This window comes from Hippocampus bargibanti, linkage group LG01 (genome assembly GCF_051943395.1).
Source record: "Hippocampus bargibanti isolate YZ-2025 linkage group LG01, ASM5194339v1, whole genome shotgun sequence".
Lineage (NCBI taxonomy): Eukaryota > Metazoa > Chordata > Actinopteri > Syngnathiformes > Syngnathidae > Hippocampus > Hippocampus bargibanti.
Window position 1 is genome coordinate 10,480,368 of NC_142734.1, and position 17,120 is coordinate 10,497,487.

At 38.6% G+C, this 17,120-nt stretch overlaps 2 protein-coding genes across 12 annotated transcripts in view; both read right to left on the reverse strand.

Moving 5' to 3' along the window:
• Window positions 1-17,120, reverse strand: part of anks1aa (ankyrin repeat and sterile alpha motif domain containing 1Aa) — a 67,659-nt gene that overhangs the window by 8,520 nt on the left and 42,019 nt on the right. The gene's annotated exons all lie outside the window — the stretch shown is intronic.
• Window positions 2,067-6,057, reverse strand: LOC148903048 (uncharacterized). 3 transcript variants are annotated; one of them, XM_088995511.1, is made up of 7 exons: window positions 4,479-6,057; window positions 4,301-4,369; window positions 4,172-4,240; window positions 4,035-4,103; window positions 2,827-2,892; window positions 2,590-2,655; window positions 2,067-2,493 (listed from the first exon to the last, which is right to left on the reverse strand). In XM_088995511.1, exons 1-7 carry the CDS (start codon window positions 5,341-5,343, stop codon window positions 2,255-2,257), a joined length of 1,443 nt encoding a protein of 480 aa, XP_088851637.1. In that variant the 5' UTR covers window positions 5,344-6,057; the 3' UTR covers window positions 2,067-2,254. The 3 variants fall into 3 exon arrangements, 2 of the variants coding, with proteins under 2 accessions (XP_088851637.1, XP_088851644.1); XR_016114859.1 differs by having other exon boundaries at window positions 2,461-2,493; window positions 2,786-2,892; XM_088995518.1 differs by lacking the exon at window positions 2,827-2,892.

Genomic DNA, 17,120 nt, shown 5'->3' on the forward strand with positions numbered 1-17,120 from the left:
ATCTTCATGTTGGAAAAGGCCGACTCACATAAATAAGTGGAGCCGAATAATGCAGTCAAGGAGGTAGCACATTTCCTCATGTTGGGGTACTTTTCCCGTGTGAGTAAGTTACAGGACTGTCCATGAGCGCTGGACCTCAGCAGTGAGAACACTCACAATCTCCGATGTCTTTCCACATTTGCTGGGTTAAATCCTCAGCCGTGGCTTCACAGCGCCGTGTAACTGTATGTCTTGACAGCTGCAGAGATTTGATTGAAGATAATATCTCTGCCTTATTTTTAACGTCTCTGAACAAGCAGTCAGCTGCTTCAACGAATGCTTCTTTTACCATCTCTCCATCATGGAAGGACCTATTGTTTTTAACGATGGCATGACTCACGGGGAACGATGCTTCGGTGGCGGCTTTCGCTTTTGAAGTATGTTGAGTGAAAAATGACTGCTGTCCGGACAACTGGGATTTTAGTTCGTCCACAGTTCTCTTTCTCAGCTGGCTTTTCGGCGGAAAGTCAATGTTGTATTTTCCATGAACAGTCCGAAAATGCCGCTCCACATTTTCCCATTCCGTATGAAAGTAACATGTTTTGCCCCCTTACTTGGTCCCGCGTTCTCACTCATTTTGATCACCATATGTTTTAGCAAGGACTTAAAATCTGAGGTAATTCGCTGACTAGCTTGTAAATTTTGCTGCGTTTAGCGCCGTTGTTTACGCATGCACGGCGACCTAAAGGTAAAAATTCAGTTGTCATCTGAATGGTTGCCCTGTATGTCAATCAAGTGACGGGACGTTTGATAGGCTGACAAATGTTTTTTTACTGTCACGCTGCGATCGACCAGTACTACCTCCGCTATCGACCAGTAGATCGCGATCGACGTATTGGTTAGTCACATTCATGTTGTTGTTCATGTGTGTTTGTGTCCTTTTAACCTGAAAGATGAACTTTCCCGATTAGTTGGAAGACCACAAGGCAAGAGGAAATACAGCTAAACCAACAAATGGGAGCCCAATTCATCTATCATTGTAAGGCAATGTGCTGATTGCTCCTGCTGTGGTTAAAGTTTGAATTAAGTACTGGTTAATATACTTTTTAATGGACCATTTTATTTTTTACCTTTGATATAGGGGGAGAGAAAAGCCATTAAAACACAAGCGCGCACACACACACACACACACACACACGCACACACGCACACGCACACGCTTTCCTGTTTGAACGACTTTGTGAGGTCCGGGTAACTCCACATCAGGAGTGAGGACCACCCTTTCTGATAAGTTTAGAGAAGAACCAGTGTTATATTTGAACACTAGATATCCCCCTAACTGCATTTCCCACTTCAACTTGTTTAAAAAAACAAAGCAATAAGTAGACTTGAGAGTGGAATCACTAGACAAGTGAGGTCCGAATGGGTACATCCAGGGACCTCACTCATATAGTGAATTATGTTCGAAACATCGTTTTTTATTTATTTATTTATTTTGTTTGGTTGATTCAGTTGAGTTTTCAAACCACTTTTTGTATCAACTTTTACCTCTCATTATCACCTACAATTACACGGCAGACATTTTGTATTTTAATTGTGTGTATATATATACAGTAAAGTCTCGTTATATCGATATTCAAGGGAGTCCGAAAAAATATCGATATAACCGGGACTATCGATATATGTATACTGTTTGCATGTAATTTTTAATAGTATCGATATAACCGGGACTATCGATATATCTGATATCGATATGAGACTTTACTATATATATATATATATATATATATATATATATAGAGAGAGAGAGAGAGAGAGAGAGAGAGAGAGAGAGAGAGAGAGAGAGAGAGAGAGAGAGAGAGAGAGAGAGAGAGAGAGAGAGAGAGAGAGAGAGAGAGAGAGAGAGAGAGAGAGAGAGAGAGAGAGAGAGACTGTTTAATGAACAACTTCATAGTTTTAACTTAAAATAAATGGAATTCCTTATTTATATGTTCATATCAATCGGAAGCTGGTCTGGTCGATTGCTGTATCATAACTACTTTGGTAAAGTGACCCATGCTTTTCCTCAATGAATTTCCATAACCAAATCAAATAAACTAAAACTTTATTTTAACATGATGTTAACATGAAATCTGTCCTGAAGAAAAACATTTTTAACAACAGTAAAAGGGAATATAATACAAAATTAAATACTCTTGTAAGAAACTAGAACGTGTACTAAAGTGCATATTTGTGAAGAAAAAGGCATGCACATCAAAACAAATTTGTTGTATCATTAAAACTGAAGAACCCGAGAAGTGGATCTTCTTTTGAGTGTCACAATTTTGTTGTGGACAAAGTTCTTTATGTCTTTCCAGGATTTTTGAGCCAAGGTCTGCGGCTCTTTCTTAATGCAGTCAGTACACTGTTCTTTCCCAGGCACTTGATGCCCTTTTATCAGTCTCTTCATGTGTTTTTCCACAGCAGCCTTTTCTTCTTCACTCCACGGTCTCCTCAAATTTACTCTGGGAGACCCTAAATATGATGACAATTGCAATTTAATGATACTCACAAAGACCACTTGTGGCAGCATTACAGTGTGGATTATATACATAAAATAAATAGACTTACCTTTCTTTTTCTCTGACTTTGATTTTTCATGCTCTTTGGAAGCAATTTTTTTTCTTGGACTCAAATCTACAAAGAAAGGAGACATTGCTAATTTGACACTCATGGGCAAATACGGTGCATGCATTTTAACTTGTTAAATTATGGAGAGAAAAAAATATTTCTGGATCCAAAATTAAAAGTTAGTGTGAACCAATACCTCAAGGTAAGACTAATAGCCAGAAAAAGCTTCCAGTTTACCATCTGAGTCAGAAGTTCTATTCCGTTTGCCATGACAGCGCTTTGCTCGTTTTTTTGTCACGTCACCTTAAAGTAAAACAAGCAAAATGACACCTTGCACTTGTTATGGTGGGACAGGGAGCCATTTGAAAAGGAATCATTTGGAATTCTACAGGGATACATCTGGGAAATTAAAAAAAGTGGCCCCCTTGTGTCTGAAAAGGGGTCAAATTCTAAAATTGATAGGGCCTGATTTAACTAGATTGCCAAAGTATACAAAACCATTTGAAATAAACCAAAGACATTTTCAATATTCGGTTTACGAACGTTACATTTTTGAAACTTTTACCTTGGCATACGAACTTTACCTTGGCATACGAACTTTTTTGTACACGGAGCTGCCTCAATGAGTGATGTGTCGTTCGCGAACGAGCCCATGAAGAACTAGATACAATTATCACAGAGAAAGCACCTACAATGAATCATTCCTCAAGATGGTGAAAGAAGAAGGCTACGTTCCTCATCAAGTGTTTCATGCTGATGAAACTGGCCACTTCATTCCATCAAGCCATCAACGACCATCACAAAGGTCAATAAAACCACTTTATTATACAGTACAGTTTATTTTTTTAATTATAAGACCGTAGCACATTTATTATACATAAAATAATGTATATTTTGTGTAGTTTTAAGGCTTAGAAAATTAGAAAGTAGAAAATTATGTTTTATGAGGACCTGGGAACGGGTTATTCCCATTTTAAGGGTTTCCTCTGGGAAATTATTTTTGGGATACAAACTTTTTGCCTTCCACACTGTCTGGGAACCAATTAAGTTCATAAGCCAGGGTATCACTGTATATACCTGTTCGATCAACACTAAGTTTTTAAATAATAATGAACAAATTGTTATTCTGTCAAGTGTGGTGAGTATTGTGCTACTTATGATTTCAATCTCATCACAACTTCCTCAGTCATATTTTTTTAGCCTGCAGACCCCACATGTCAGCAAATGCTCCCTCACCTCTGGCCCATTCTTGTTGACCAAGAGAACTACATGATACCTCATACTTCATGACAACGCCCGTGAAAAAAAAATGAGGAGATATTCGAACCCTTGGGATGTCCGTTCATCCCACCCAGCCACCCGCCACAGAAAACTGACTCTTAAATCAGAATCTAATGATGCCTGCAGACACAGTAGTAGCATACTTATTCATCCTACAATTTTACCTTCAATGACATTTTCTTTTCTTTTCCCCCACGGTTTGATTCTGCTAGAGCCTGCTTTGGGGATATAATCTGTGCAGAAAAGAAAAAGATTGAAAATTAGTCCTATCCAGGGCAGATTTATTAATCTTACAATTTACCTTCATCCACATTTTCATTTCTTTTTTCCCCTGAATTTGTGCTGCTTGAGCCTGTTTTGGGGATATCATCTTTGCAGAAAATAAGATTGAAAGTTAGTGTAAAGTATACTTATTAATCTTACAATTTACCTTCATCCACATTTGCCTTTCTTTTCCCTCTCGGTTTGGTGCTACTAGAACCTGCTTTGGGTATATCATCTGTGCAGAAAAGAAAGAAAGAAAGTATAGAAGTAACAATCAGGTTTTTCTTTATGCCAGTCTCAAAATGATTTTTTTTAAATATGATGACATTTCAGTGAATGCTTACCAGAAAAAGATAATTTAATGGTGTCAAGATTCTTTCCACTAAGTGTTCCAGTGCCTTGCTCCATTGCAAAAAGCAGCTTGCTGATTTTTGCAATTTGAAAAGTTTTATCAGTCTGTCTATAAAAATCTCGGTGCACTCTGATGTCGTGTCCCATGAACCTTGCGACTTGTTCCAATTCCTGTTCACTAAGATCCAACAGCTGACACAGTGTCGCAACCTGTTTCCTCAGTTTGGTAGACCTTAGGAATTGAGGGTTTTCTGCGTTGCTTTCTTTCGCAAATTTGCGCAGACAGTCACATCCCCGGATATTTGTTATTGCACCTGGTCTTGCAAAAAGATAGGGATTCTCAGCAGGTATCCCTGCATCTTGTCGCCTTTGAATTAAAACGTTGATGGACTCCTTCATTCTTTCTGTAAAAAACACTGGGACCTTTCTGCCCCTTTTGCCCCGGACTTCAATGCGAGTTAAGAGCTTGCTTAACTCTTTTTCCAATGGTGAAAGTGTTTCAAAAATGTCCTGATTGACTGGATTTGTGCTGGCATTCTGGTAGGTCTCGAGAGTCAAACGTGATGCTTCCCCTTCACGCCGCTTGTTAAAAACAATCATTTGTGCCAGAACAGATTCATTCAATTTACGAAAAGCACTTAAGCTCATCCCTTGGGTCAATTCAGCCTTTGCCTCCTCTTCAACCACTCTAAGGTGGTCCCTGAGTGTGATGACATCCTTGGTAAGAGGAATATCATCTTGTTTATTCCATCTTTTTTCATCTATTGTTTGATGAGCACTGACTGATACATGGTTTTTCCAGTTTTTTTTCGAGGAGTTCCAGAAATTTTTTTGCCTTTCTCTCTGCCAGGTCGTCATCCTCCATCAGAGTCTGTCCAATAAGGACTTCCACTGCTCCTTTCAAACAAAATCCTAATTTAAGAGCTGTGGAGGGTTTCCCATATTCATTTTTCCCTGGACTGAACGCAGTGAGTTTCTTTGCGACATTTATAACATTGTTAAACTTCAAAGGCGTACACAAATCCTGCAGACCCGCGATGGTCTTATCCATTTTTTTTAGCAATAAGCATGAACCGTCCCAATTCCCTCATTCGTTGCGCAATGTACTGGTGCTTGGACTTGACGGCCATGTTTGGAATACAGTGATTCGCCATACTTGCAAATTAGGAAATCCTTTCGTATGTGAAACGATACAGGATCTTGTCTCATGTTATTGATAATTGTTTCACATCCCTCTGACGATGCGGCTGTTGGGAGGAGACTGGCAGCAATATTTTGGACCCTCTTTCCTTTGCTTCGCTTGTCGTCTTTGCATAGCTCTCTTGCTCTACAAATTGAATGATGTTTCCACAGACATTTTTTTAAAAACAACCCATAACATGATGGGCAGGGCAAATAATCATCGGTGGAGGCGGCATCGGTTGGCTGCTTCCATGTGACAAGTTCCCCTTGTCCATCTTTTAGAACCGTGCTGTTATGTTTGAAGTCTCCCTTGTTCCGAAGCTGTTCCAATAGGGACTTTCTTTTTTTGGATCCTGATGGAAAGCTGAACGCGAAAGCAACTTCTTTAAATTCCATGTTTCCTTTCTAAATGTCTTGCCATCTTCAAATTTGATTGGCCACAGTAGAAACAATAATGCCTTTTGTCCCAAACGCGTTTGCCTTCTTTTCTTGAACACGTTTTTATGGTTACAGATGGATCTTCTTTCCTTATCTTTTGTTTTTTGTTTTTTCTTTGAACATAGGTTAATGGGTTACTTTGTTTTCTAATTGCAGACGCGACTCTACACTGGTCTGCTTCATATGTCTGTTGACTTGTAGAGTCTTCATTGTATGTGTCATGACAGGGCATATTTTTGACCTTTGGGAGGGATATTTCTTCATCAACACTCGAATCAGTGGATGATGTATAGGTAGGTTTGTATTCCACATCTGATCCAGAATGACTGTCCAAGTCAGAAAAATTGCTCTCTTCAGTGGGATTGTCCATCTGTTATAAATATAAAAAAGTAAAAAGATCAGAAAATACCATTGCAAATAATACTACTAAGTAGTACTGATTTATGTTTATATGATGAGATAGGTCATAATGAGCACTGCCTGTGGGATAAAATATTAATCGTGTATATATTAACAAGTCCTCCATGGTAGTTAGTTGCCACTACACATTTAGCGAATTAGCTGCGTCACAATAAGAGACTGATTTCCAAGTATTCGGCAAACAAATAACAATGATGGCTGGTATGGATTGCGGAGGAAACAATTTTACATGTGAGCTGTACCCAGGCCAATATTTTCATAGATTTATTAATCGGCAATTTCTGTATATAATTACAATATTTATTGTAACTCTTTCAGCGTATTATGTCTTGTTTTTAATTAAAGCGTATGTTCATTTCTGTCTGGCCAATAGAGTGCCACAACTGCAATTTATCATTAAAAAGATGCCAGAAAAGAACGAAAAGCTAAACAAACATATACTGTAGACAATATGCATCTCACCTAATATAAGTTTTTTCAGCCTAAATGCAGAGCTTTTGTTGATCCATATAACCGTTGTGTTGATAAGGGGTCGCAATATAGTAATTTGTCCAAAGTACTTTGTGTTCTGGAAATTGATTTGTATTTTCCGTTGTGTTTTTGCAACGTTACATTACATAAATGGTAAGACACTGTCTTTGGCTGTAACCACAGGCGCATATAGCCATGGAAGAAAATTTGACACCACCATGTTTTCTTTATGTTCATTTTCATATTCATGTCTGGTGCTACAAAAAGTGTATTAAGTGAATCACTGAAATAAAAGATATTATGGAATACTCAAATACACCATTTTTTCACAGTAAAACGTCATAGCTATTGTTAAGAATGTATGGAGTGATTTTTGTTATTAGAAAAACGTTGAAATTCATCCAATAGTGCATGTGTTCAAGTATTTTGAATTGTTTTTGTTGTCGTTAATATTTTGGTCCAAGAAAACATTCCTTTACTGTATTAAGCATTTACAACGAGTAAAAAAACTAAAGAAACAATGGAGCTCAATTTTTTTCCATAGCTGTGCATAATCAGTGCATACGCACACATACATATATTTACTTAGATACACAGTAGATACACATTAAATGGAAGTGTGCAACAAAATAGTAATACTGAAATGTACCTGAATTGCTGTGTTGACATCATCTTGCTGGGCCTAATGCAATAAAAGTAAATAGATTAATATTCAGGTGCTAAAGGAAAAACAATGTCAGTTAACGGAACACAAACAAAATAAGAATGATGGTCACGTTCAAATTGATAACGCATTTAATTTACACTAAACTATCAATTCCAATGAAAAGTGAAGTGTGCGAAATTGTCCTGAAACATACCTGGGTAGTCATTTTCTTGATGTTATTCTCCAGGTCCTTATCCAAAATAATATAAGATATTTTGATAACCTAAAAAATTCAGGTGGTGGGATTAAAAAAAGTCATCAGTACAGCTCAAATGGGTTATCATTTGCATTCAACGTGAATCATGTGATCTAACAAATAACGCTCCTTCACGTCGTATTTAAAAAAAACTCATAATACAATGAAATCCTCTACACGTGACCAGGGGTGGTCAAAGTAAATAAATCAAATGTCATTTGGGATCACCGTAGCTGTGCTTTTGTTTTTATTGTGTGCCATTTGTTTTTTATCGTGCTTCCGAATTTGGCTGTCCGTTTTTTTCGCTTGTGCTACATTTATGTGTGACGTTTAAATTACGTTCTATTGGCTGGCCCGACGCGACAACGATTGGGACCACATGGGCACTTCTGAAATACTGACCGGACTTAAGTTTCGATTTACGTTGCTACGTGCTTCTCACTCAATACGTATTACACTATTACGACATCAGTTAACCCAATAGTCGAGCTTCATTTTATTCTCTGCTCAATTAACATGACGACGCTTTCACTCTCATTCTGATAAAACACGAAAGTTCGAATCCTGTAGTAATTTCTTAGAATGACACATTTGTAACAAAAATATTCAAAACTTGAATTCCTTACCTGATATAATTCCGAAATCTTATTCGCTCACTGTTCACTTTTCCTTTGGGCTGATGGGCTGGTTGTGCGCTCGCAGTTTATTAAATTGATGAACACGCACTGTAAGAGTGTCCTGGGCGGGGGCTGCAAAAACTTTGTTCATGCGCAGTGCGCATGGCGTCTTGGAGCCTGAGCGCTCTTAATTGCTTGATCAAAGTGTGGGCGCCATCCTGCAGAAAGTCTCAGTGCAACTAATACGTGGGGGAGGGGTATGCAGAGTCACTCTGTCTAACAGTGAAGGTTTACAACAACTCAACTTTGATTGAGGTCTATTGTATTTCAAGGCTGAGAATGATACATTTTGAGCAAGATTGTGTTTTAATTAAACTGTATGAACTCCAATCACACATACCTCTAACATAAATACAGCAAATAAAACTATATGTATTAAACTAACACGAAAAATAATAATTATTCTTAGAGAAGCATAATTATCAAACGCTGATATGGGGGTGTTATGAAACACAATTATTTACTTATTTAATGCCATTCATAAGATATACATAGTAGTTAGTTTCATAGTTTCAATGTCCAAGGCAAAATAAAACAATTGACTTTTTTTGTATGTGCAGTTTTATGGCGGATGGGAATTGCAGACAGTCAGACAATTGAACCGAAGGTTTTACAGTGTGAAAATAGGCCTCACATTCATGACCAACGGTAAAAATAATTATCAAAATTGACACAGCTTTTCTTAAAGCATTTTGACCCATCCACTGCAATGTGGGCAAACAGCTGTTCATATCCAAAAAAGCATATCTATTTAATGAACAGTACTTTGTTTTAACTGCCAGAGAGCCAGATGTATAGAGAGCAGGAACATTCTCTGATTTGACGTGTCACCATCCTCATGTCATTTCTCCACTGCGAGACGAATAAAGGTACATTCAATCCAATCCAATGTTATCTCTTCGACCAACACACCAAAAACAAGCTTCACAAGATGTACAGCAAAATAAGTTATATTGCAGAGTTTGAATAAGTTTCGTAATGCATCCAACGACAAGGATGACAGAGGACAGTTCTACTGCTGTCTCTCTCTTCGATAAAAACCAAGGAAAGCGGGAATCATCAGCCGCAGAGGGGACAAGGATGGTGAGATAAAATGGTCATGCAACATCACCACACCAAAGTCAAGGCAGAATATCATCTTCTGTTGTGATCAAAATTACACCTGATGTTCTTCAATCAGCATTTCAGCTGTCCATGTCCTCACCAATAGAAAAGATTCTCCAGGAAAAGACAAATTTGGAGGGGAAGCATGTATTTCAAGAGAAATTGAAGCCATTGGATCAGACTGACTTGCATGCATACCATGGAATTCAGTTATTAGCCAGAGTGCACAGGTCATGGGGAGAAGCAACTGAAAGTCTGTGGGATGAAGAGTATGTAAAGCCAATCTTTCAAGAAACAATGTCTCAAAAGAAATTCCACACATCTCATGTGATCTGATTTGACAACTTTCAGACAGCACTTGCTCAATAAACCTGGCAAATATGTCATGAAAATGTGGGCAGCCTATGATGTAAAATGTAGGTATGCATGGAATATGCAAGTCTATCCTGGAAGACTACCTGGAGGAGGATCTGAGAAGAATCAGAGGACGCATGTGGTACTGAAGATGAATGAAAGACTGCAAAGTCTGAAGATGAATGGTACTGAAGATGAATGAAAGACTGCAAAGTCATTATATCACGTGACAAATTCAATTTACCGCCATGTGTAGATAAACTTCAGGAGAACTTCCCAGTAAATTTCTGAAGCTGTGGGGATGATGTCTCCTCAGTATTTGTCAGGTGTGGTGTGTGATAGAAGGGTTTCAGCTAGGATGAAAGGAAAGGTGTATAAAACCGTGGTGACAGTGGCACTGAAGAAAAGAAAGGAAGCAGAGCTGGAGGTAGCAGAGCTGAAGATGTTGAGGTTTTCTTTGGGAGTGACCAGGTTGGATAGGATCAGGAATGAGTACATTAAAGTGACAAGCCATATTAGAGGCTTTGGAGAGAAAGTCAGAGAGGCCAGATGAGATGGTTTGGACATGTCCAGAGGAGAGATAGAGTGATTATATCGGGAGGAGGATGCTGAGCCTTGAACTGCCAGGCAGGAGACCGAGAGGAAGACCAAAGAGGAGGTTTCTGGATGTTGTCAAAGAGGACATGAAGATAGCTGGTGTGAGAGAAGACGATGCACAAAACTGGGTTAGATGGAGGACACCGATTTGCTGTGGCGTCCCCTGAAGGAAAAAGCCCAAAGGAAAAGAAGAGGATAGAAAATATGTTGTTTCTTTTCAAGTATATTTACAAGATCTCAGATGCAGTTGTTGCTGATGTCAACTATTATTTGACTGTAGAAATACAGGTAAAAATGACACACAACATAATCAACATACATTTTTTTTCAACTTAATATCATGGTTTAAAAACTCACATGAAAATGTATAATTATTCTTAGAGCAGCATAATTATCCAACGCTAAGATGGAAGTGCAATGAAAATATTTATTTATAAGATGCAATTCATAAGATACAGTTTCAATGTCCAAAGCAGTGACTTTTTTTTGCATGTTGGCAGTCTGCTCATTGATTTCTAAACGAGTGGGGATGGGAATTAGAGACAGACACAGTTGCAGAAAGTGGGCGGGAGTGGCGGAGGGGAAGACAGTAAGGTTAGAGCGTGAGAACAGACCTCAACTGATGATCAAAATTGCCACAGCTTTTTTTAAACTTTGATTGAGGTCTGTTTTGAAGGGGGGTATGATAAATTGTGTTCAATATCAACTTTTAATAACTAGTGACAACAATGTCACATAGCACTGCATCTGCCGTATTCTTTTTGGCATGAACACATACTGCTGTTCACAAATGCTCACCTCTACTCTTTGTTTCAACTACTCTTTCTTTAATCAACAAATTTTTTTAACATAATATCATGGTTTAAAAACTCACATGAAAATTTATAATTATTCTTGACAATTCATAAGATGTATGAACCCATACTGCTGTTCACAAATGCTCACCTCTACTCTTTGGGTAGTTTCAACTACTCTTTCGGCATTGCAATAGAGTGCAGAATCTTTTTTTTTTTCATGGCCGCTGCGTAGGCGGAGACGCGCACAGTCTCTGTGTCACTAATTAAGTGGGGGAGGGGTAGTGCAACAGTCACCAAGTCTCACTGAGAATTCTCCCACGGCATTTTTTCAACTTTGATTGAGGTATATTTTAAGGCTGAGAACGATACGTTTTGAGCAACATCGTGTTTTAATTAAACTATATGAACTCCAATGTCACATACCTCTAACATAGGCACAGCAAATAAAACTATATGTATTAAACTAACATGGAAAATTATAATTGGTCCTTAAGTGCCACTGAAGAAAAGACAGGAAGCAGAGCTGGAGGTAGCAGAGCTGTAGATGTTGAGGTTTTCTTTGGGAGTAAACAGGTTGGATAGGATCAGGAATGAGATTATCAGAGGGACAAGCCATATTAGAGGCCTTGGAGAGAATGTCAGAAAGGCCAGACTGAGATGGTTTGGACTGTAGAAATACAGGTAAAAATGACCCACAACATAATCAACACATTTTTTCAACTTAATATCATGGTTTAAAAACTCACATGAAAATTTATAATTATTCTTAGAGCAGCACAATTATCCAATGCTAAGATGGAAGTGCAATGAAAATATTTATTTATAAGATGCAATTCATAAGATACAGATTCAATGTCCAAAGCAGTGACTGTTTTTTTGCCTGCTGGCAGTCTGCTCATTGATTTCTAAACGAGTGGGGGATGGGAATTAGAGACAGACACAGTTGCAGAAAGTGGGCGGGAGTGGCGGAGGGGAAGACAGTAAGGTTAGAGCGTGAGAACAGACCTCAACTGATGATCAAAATTGCCACAGCTTTTTTTAAACTTTGATTGAGGTCTGTTTTGAAGGGGGGTATGATAAATTGTGTTCAATATCAACTTTTAATAACTAGTAACAACAATGTCACATAGCACTGCATCTGCCGTACTCGTTTTTGGCATGAACCCATACTGCTGTTCACAAATGCTGACCTCTACTCTTTGGCTAGTTTCAACTACTCTTTCCCATAGTTTCATTGTATGGCTCATCAACGTTATTCCTCTCTATTTATGACAACTCTTCACATCGCCCTGATTGGTGTTTGCTTTCAACATATTTAGCTTGTAAAAAAATAAAAAAGCTGGAGTCTTGTACAATATGTTACAGTGTGTAAAACTATAAGGTAACTAGCTTATAGAGCTTTTTCATTTACCTTTGTGATTTTTCTCATAAAGGTTTCCTGTTTCTCTGTATCGACACGCAGGCGGAACAAAATAGTCTGTCGGCCTGTATTGAAGGGACTGGTGTTTGGAGCTGATGTTTAAGCTTGCTCGGCACCATGGCGCTGTTGGATTGGATTGGATTTGCCTTTAGTCTCACAGTGGAGAAATTTACATTTCACAGCAGCAAAGTGATGAAAGGAATCAAAGTAGAAATACAACATACATGAGCTGCTGGAAAGGCAGCTTCTCGCCACTCAACAGGCATAATGGAGAAGGTGTTGTCTCATTGCCGATCAAAATAAATCCATACGAAAGATAGCTTTCACTATGTTGCCTTAAGGTCATCGTCTTTGCTTTATTTTCCCCAACACTAATACTAGGGCCTTCATCCGGGTCAGAATCTTGTACACAACCCAATTCGGAGTCTGCAGTTGCCCTTTTTACTCCTAACTCCTTTAACTCCTTGACTGTCACCACGACCTCTCACATGCATCATTAAGTTTCTCGGAGGAACGAGACGATCGGCTACATGTTGCCACATGGACAAATATTTAATTACCCCCCAGTGTTTACAGCATGGACACTGGACAATGACAATGATTGCAGAAAATGATTAATATGTGTTTTATGTCTGTGTAAGCTCTCAGTCGTACAGGAGTGGTCCATCGATGAAAAGGTTTCTTCAGCCGTCATCTGTACTTCTTTGAAGGTGTCGGACGTTTCGCTTCATCTCCAAGAAGCTGACGAAGCTTCTTGGAGATGAAGCGAAACGTCCGGCATGAAGCGAAATGCTGAAGAACGGCTGAAGAAACCTTTTCATCGATATGTGTTTTCAAATGTGAGCTCTTGATCTCTCACGGCACACTACTGTGCCGCGGCACAGTGGTTGAAAATCATTGTTCATCTCATAACTTGTACCACATTTGAACATCTAATATGCCATGATATCCCAAGATAATATTTGACAAGTATCGAATGTGGAGTATGAGTTGAAATTAACAAGGTTTTCTACATCTACTAACTCGGTGGCCTGAGCAAGACTTCAACTTTGTCTGCCATGAACTCTTTGTCAAAGCGTACAGTTTCAAATGTTTGATATTCAAAACAATACAGCATAAAATGGACAAGATACACGTTCTTAATCAGTCCAAATTCTACCACATCACCATTCAATACATTTAGCACCATTTAGCACAAATTATTTGTCTGCAACAGCATGGTTTGCACATTCATTTCATAGGCAATCCCTCAGTTTTGCAGACAAATCATGTAGACATGTCAAATTCAGGCCCACGGGCCAATTTTGGCCTACACTACAATTATATTTGGCCCGCGAAATGATTTCAAATATGTATTACATCTGGCCCGCCGCCCCATGTTACAGCACACGTACCGCTAAAGGTGTCTACAATTTGAATTCTCTGTGCAGAGCCAGACTCCAGAAATTGATGCACTTGCATGTAAAAGCGATGCCAAGTATTCAGCTTGTATACTTGTGCATCACCAGAGTAACTGAGCAGTGAAAAAAAAAACTAAAATGGATAAATATTATTTTATTTACTGGTGGCATCGTCTATTCAAAGTCGAAAGAGATATAGTTTAGGTGTTGGCCTTGATGGTATGTGATGAAATGATTTAAATTACAATTAGAATGAATAAAGTTAAAGATATAGAAGCCTGATGTTTTTTTCAGTTTTTGTTTTCATTATTTTCTTAAACCTATTCTGATTTCAGTATTTAAGCAAAAATTCTGTTGTAATTTATTAGGATAGTTAATACAGTACATTAGTTGACTGTATGTTAAAGATAATAAAAACAAACAAATTAATTTTGAAAAAAAAATGGTCTGGCCCTCGACAATGTTCTTTTTTTAATATTGGCCCTCTTTGAATTTGAGTTTAACAACCACTGGTGTAGATCATGAACCTCGGACACAGGCCCCATCTCACTTTCATTTGAAAAAAATTAGCCGCCTCCCCGTCGTTCACGCACAGAGAGCAGGCTCGTTGGTGAACACAACACACATCATTCGCTCCTTGAAAAGAAAGACCTCCCTGAAAATAATCATAAAAATATATTTAAGTTATGAGCACCTTTCAAAACTCTCAAGGACACTTTACAGTCACAGGCTAAGTTTTTCTGACGGTGAGCAGCTTTTAGAGATGCATATTAGACCTTCTAGAAGCCTTTTCAATGAAAAACTTGTCCTCAAACTTGTCCTCAAAAAGTCAAAAATGTCCTCACTACGTATGGTATAAAATCATTGTGGACCTCACAAGTATAGCCGTACAAACACACGCTAACGGTCCTCACAAGTCAAAAATGTCCTCACTACGTATGGTATAAAATCATTGTGGACCTCGCAAGTATAGCCGTACAAACACACACACACACACACACACACACACACACACACACACACACACACACACACACACACACACACACACACACACACACACACACACACACACACACACACACTATTATTATGAAAACACACACACACACACACACACACACACACACACACACACACACACACACACACACACACACACACACACACACACACACACACTATTATTATGAAAAGTTATCAACAACTGAAACAAATACATGTACATAGAGATTTCGAGAGCAGAGCCCACCAACATGGTGTCCATGGTTTCCCAAAAACTAGCCCGTGGGCCCGTTTTCAAAATAGTTCACCAGTGATGGAACATTATGATCTTAGAGGAATGTTGTAAAAGTGATCGTTTGAAGATGTATTCAGATTTCCAACATTCATTTCCAAGCGAAAAGGTACTTTCTCCCTCTCACAGTGGGAACCATAAATAGGACCATATGCCAATGCTTGATTTAGGTGGACATTTATTCTTAAGTACCATTAAATAGTGTGCCATTGCTTTTTAACAAGGACTTTTACTGTGTCCCTCCCTGCCTTTATAAAAACACTTCTGGGAAAAGAGACTGCAAAGATCTCACTGGAAGAGGATGGGGCGGTAGGGGGAATACATGAATTAAGAATCTTGCTGCTCATTGACAGCAACAGCTTGTTTCTAAACCATTGTATATTTGTTATATATACAGGTAACATCCGACTTACGACCGAGTTCCGTTCCGACCAAACGGCCGGAAGTCAAAATGGTCGTAAGTCGAAATCCATTCATGTTGAATCGAGACTCGGAGGCTAAATGACACACAAACTCCCCCCTTCTGGGGGGACCACCACAGGGTCGAATGCTGTGCGAGAGTGAGATGCTGGCTGCCTGGCCAAAAATGTTCTACGCGTTGCCGGTCTGCTAGCGCGTTGTGGTGCCAGGCGTAGAATGAAAAATTTAAAAAATAGGGTCTGGAGGTCATGGTCATAAGTACGGGTGGTTGTAAGTCGAGCTGCTTGTAAATCGGATGTTACCTGTAATTTTAAGATTCTTCAAGTGAGTTTTTGCCACTTGACTAATCAGATTATTTGATGGAAGTTCTGAATGTGCTTAACAAAGTGCCCTGAATGTACCCTACCATAGCCGCCGCTGTATCAGAACTAGACAGAATATTTTGCACCCCACATAACGAGTAAAATGCTTTTGTAAATAGAAATGTTCTCTGTGCAGAAAACAATCATGTCCTTTCAATTCTCAATTCTGTGTTACAATACAATACACTACAATACAATACAAATTGATTTATATAGCGCTTTAACAACAGGTGAGACTGTAACAAAGCGCTTAACACGGACAGCTATCATATACAGGAAATAAAATAGTTACAAAGAGAGTAGAAAGCATCGGGGAGTGAAATCAGGATCAAGAACCAAGTGTTGTATAGGTACACTGTATATTAGAGATATACTGACTGAACAAAAAAAAACCCTGAACTGATTGCCAGCCCATCACAGAGCCTCCATCAAATAAGTTAACTGCAATGAGAAAACTGAACCAACAATACGTCTTGATTACTGCAGCTTAATTTCTAAATCATCAACAATCCCTGAGTTTTGAAATGTTTGTTTTGATCTACAGATGCGAGCAAGGATTAGGCACTGAGGAGCATTAAAAACATACAAACGAAGAGTAACTTTGAAGTATCGCTGGCTGTTTATAAGATTAAAGGGAAGAAGACTTGACGGAATTAAAAAGGAAAGAGGATTAAAAAGAAATGAATGCAAATCTTCATGTACACATCAGACTGAAAGTAGACAAATGAAGTACCAAACCCTCACATCCTTCCCAGAGCATGACAACCAACCATTGAGCAAATATTGTATAACAA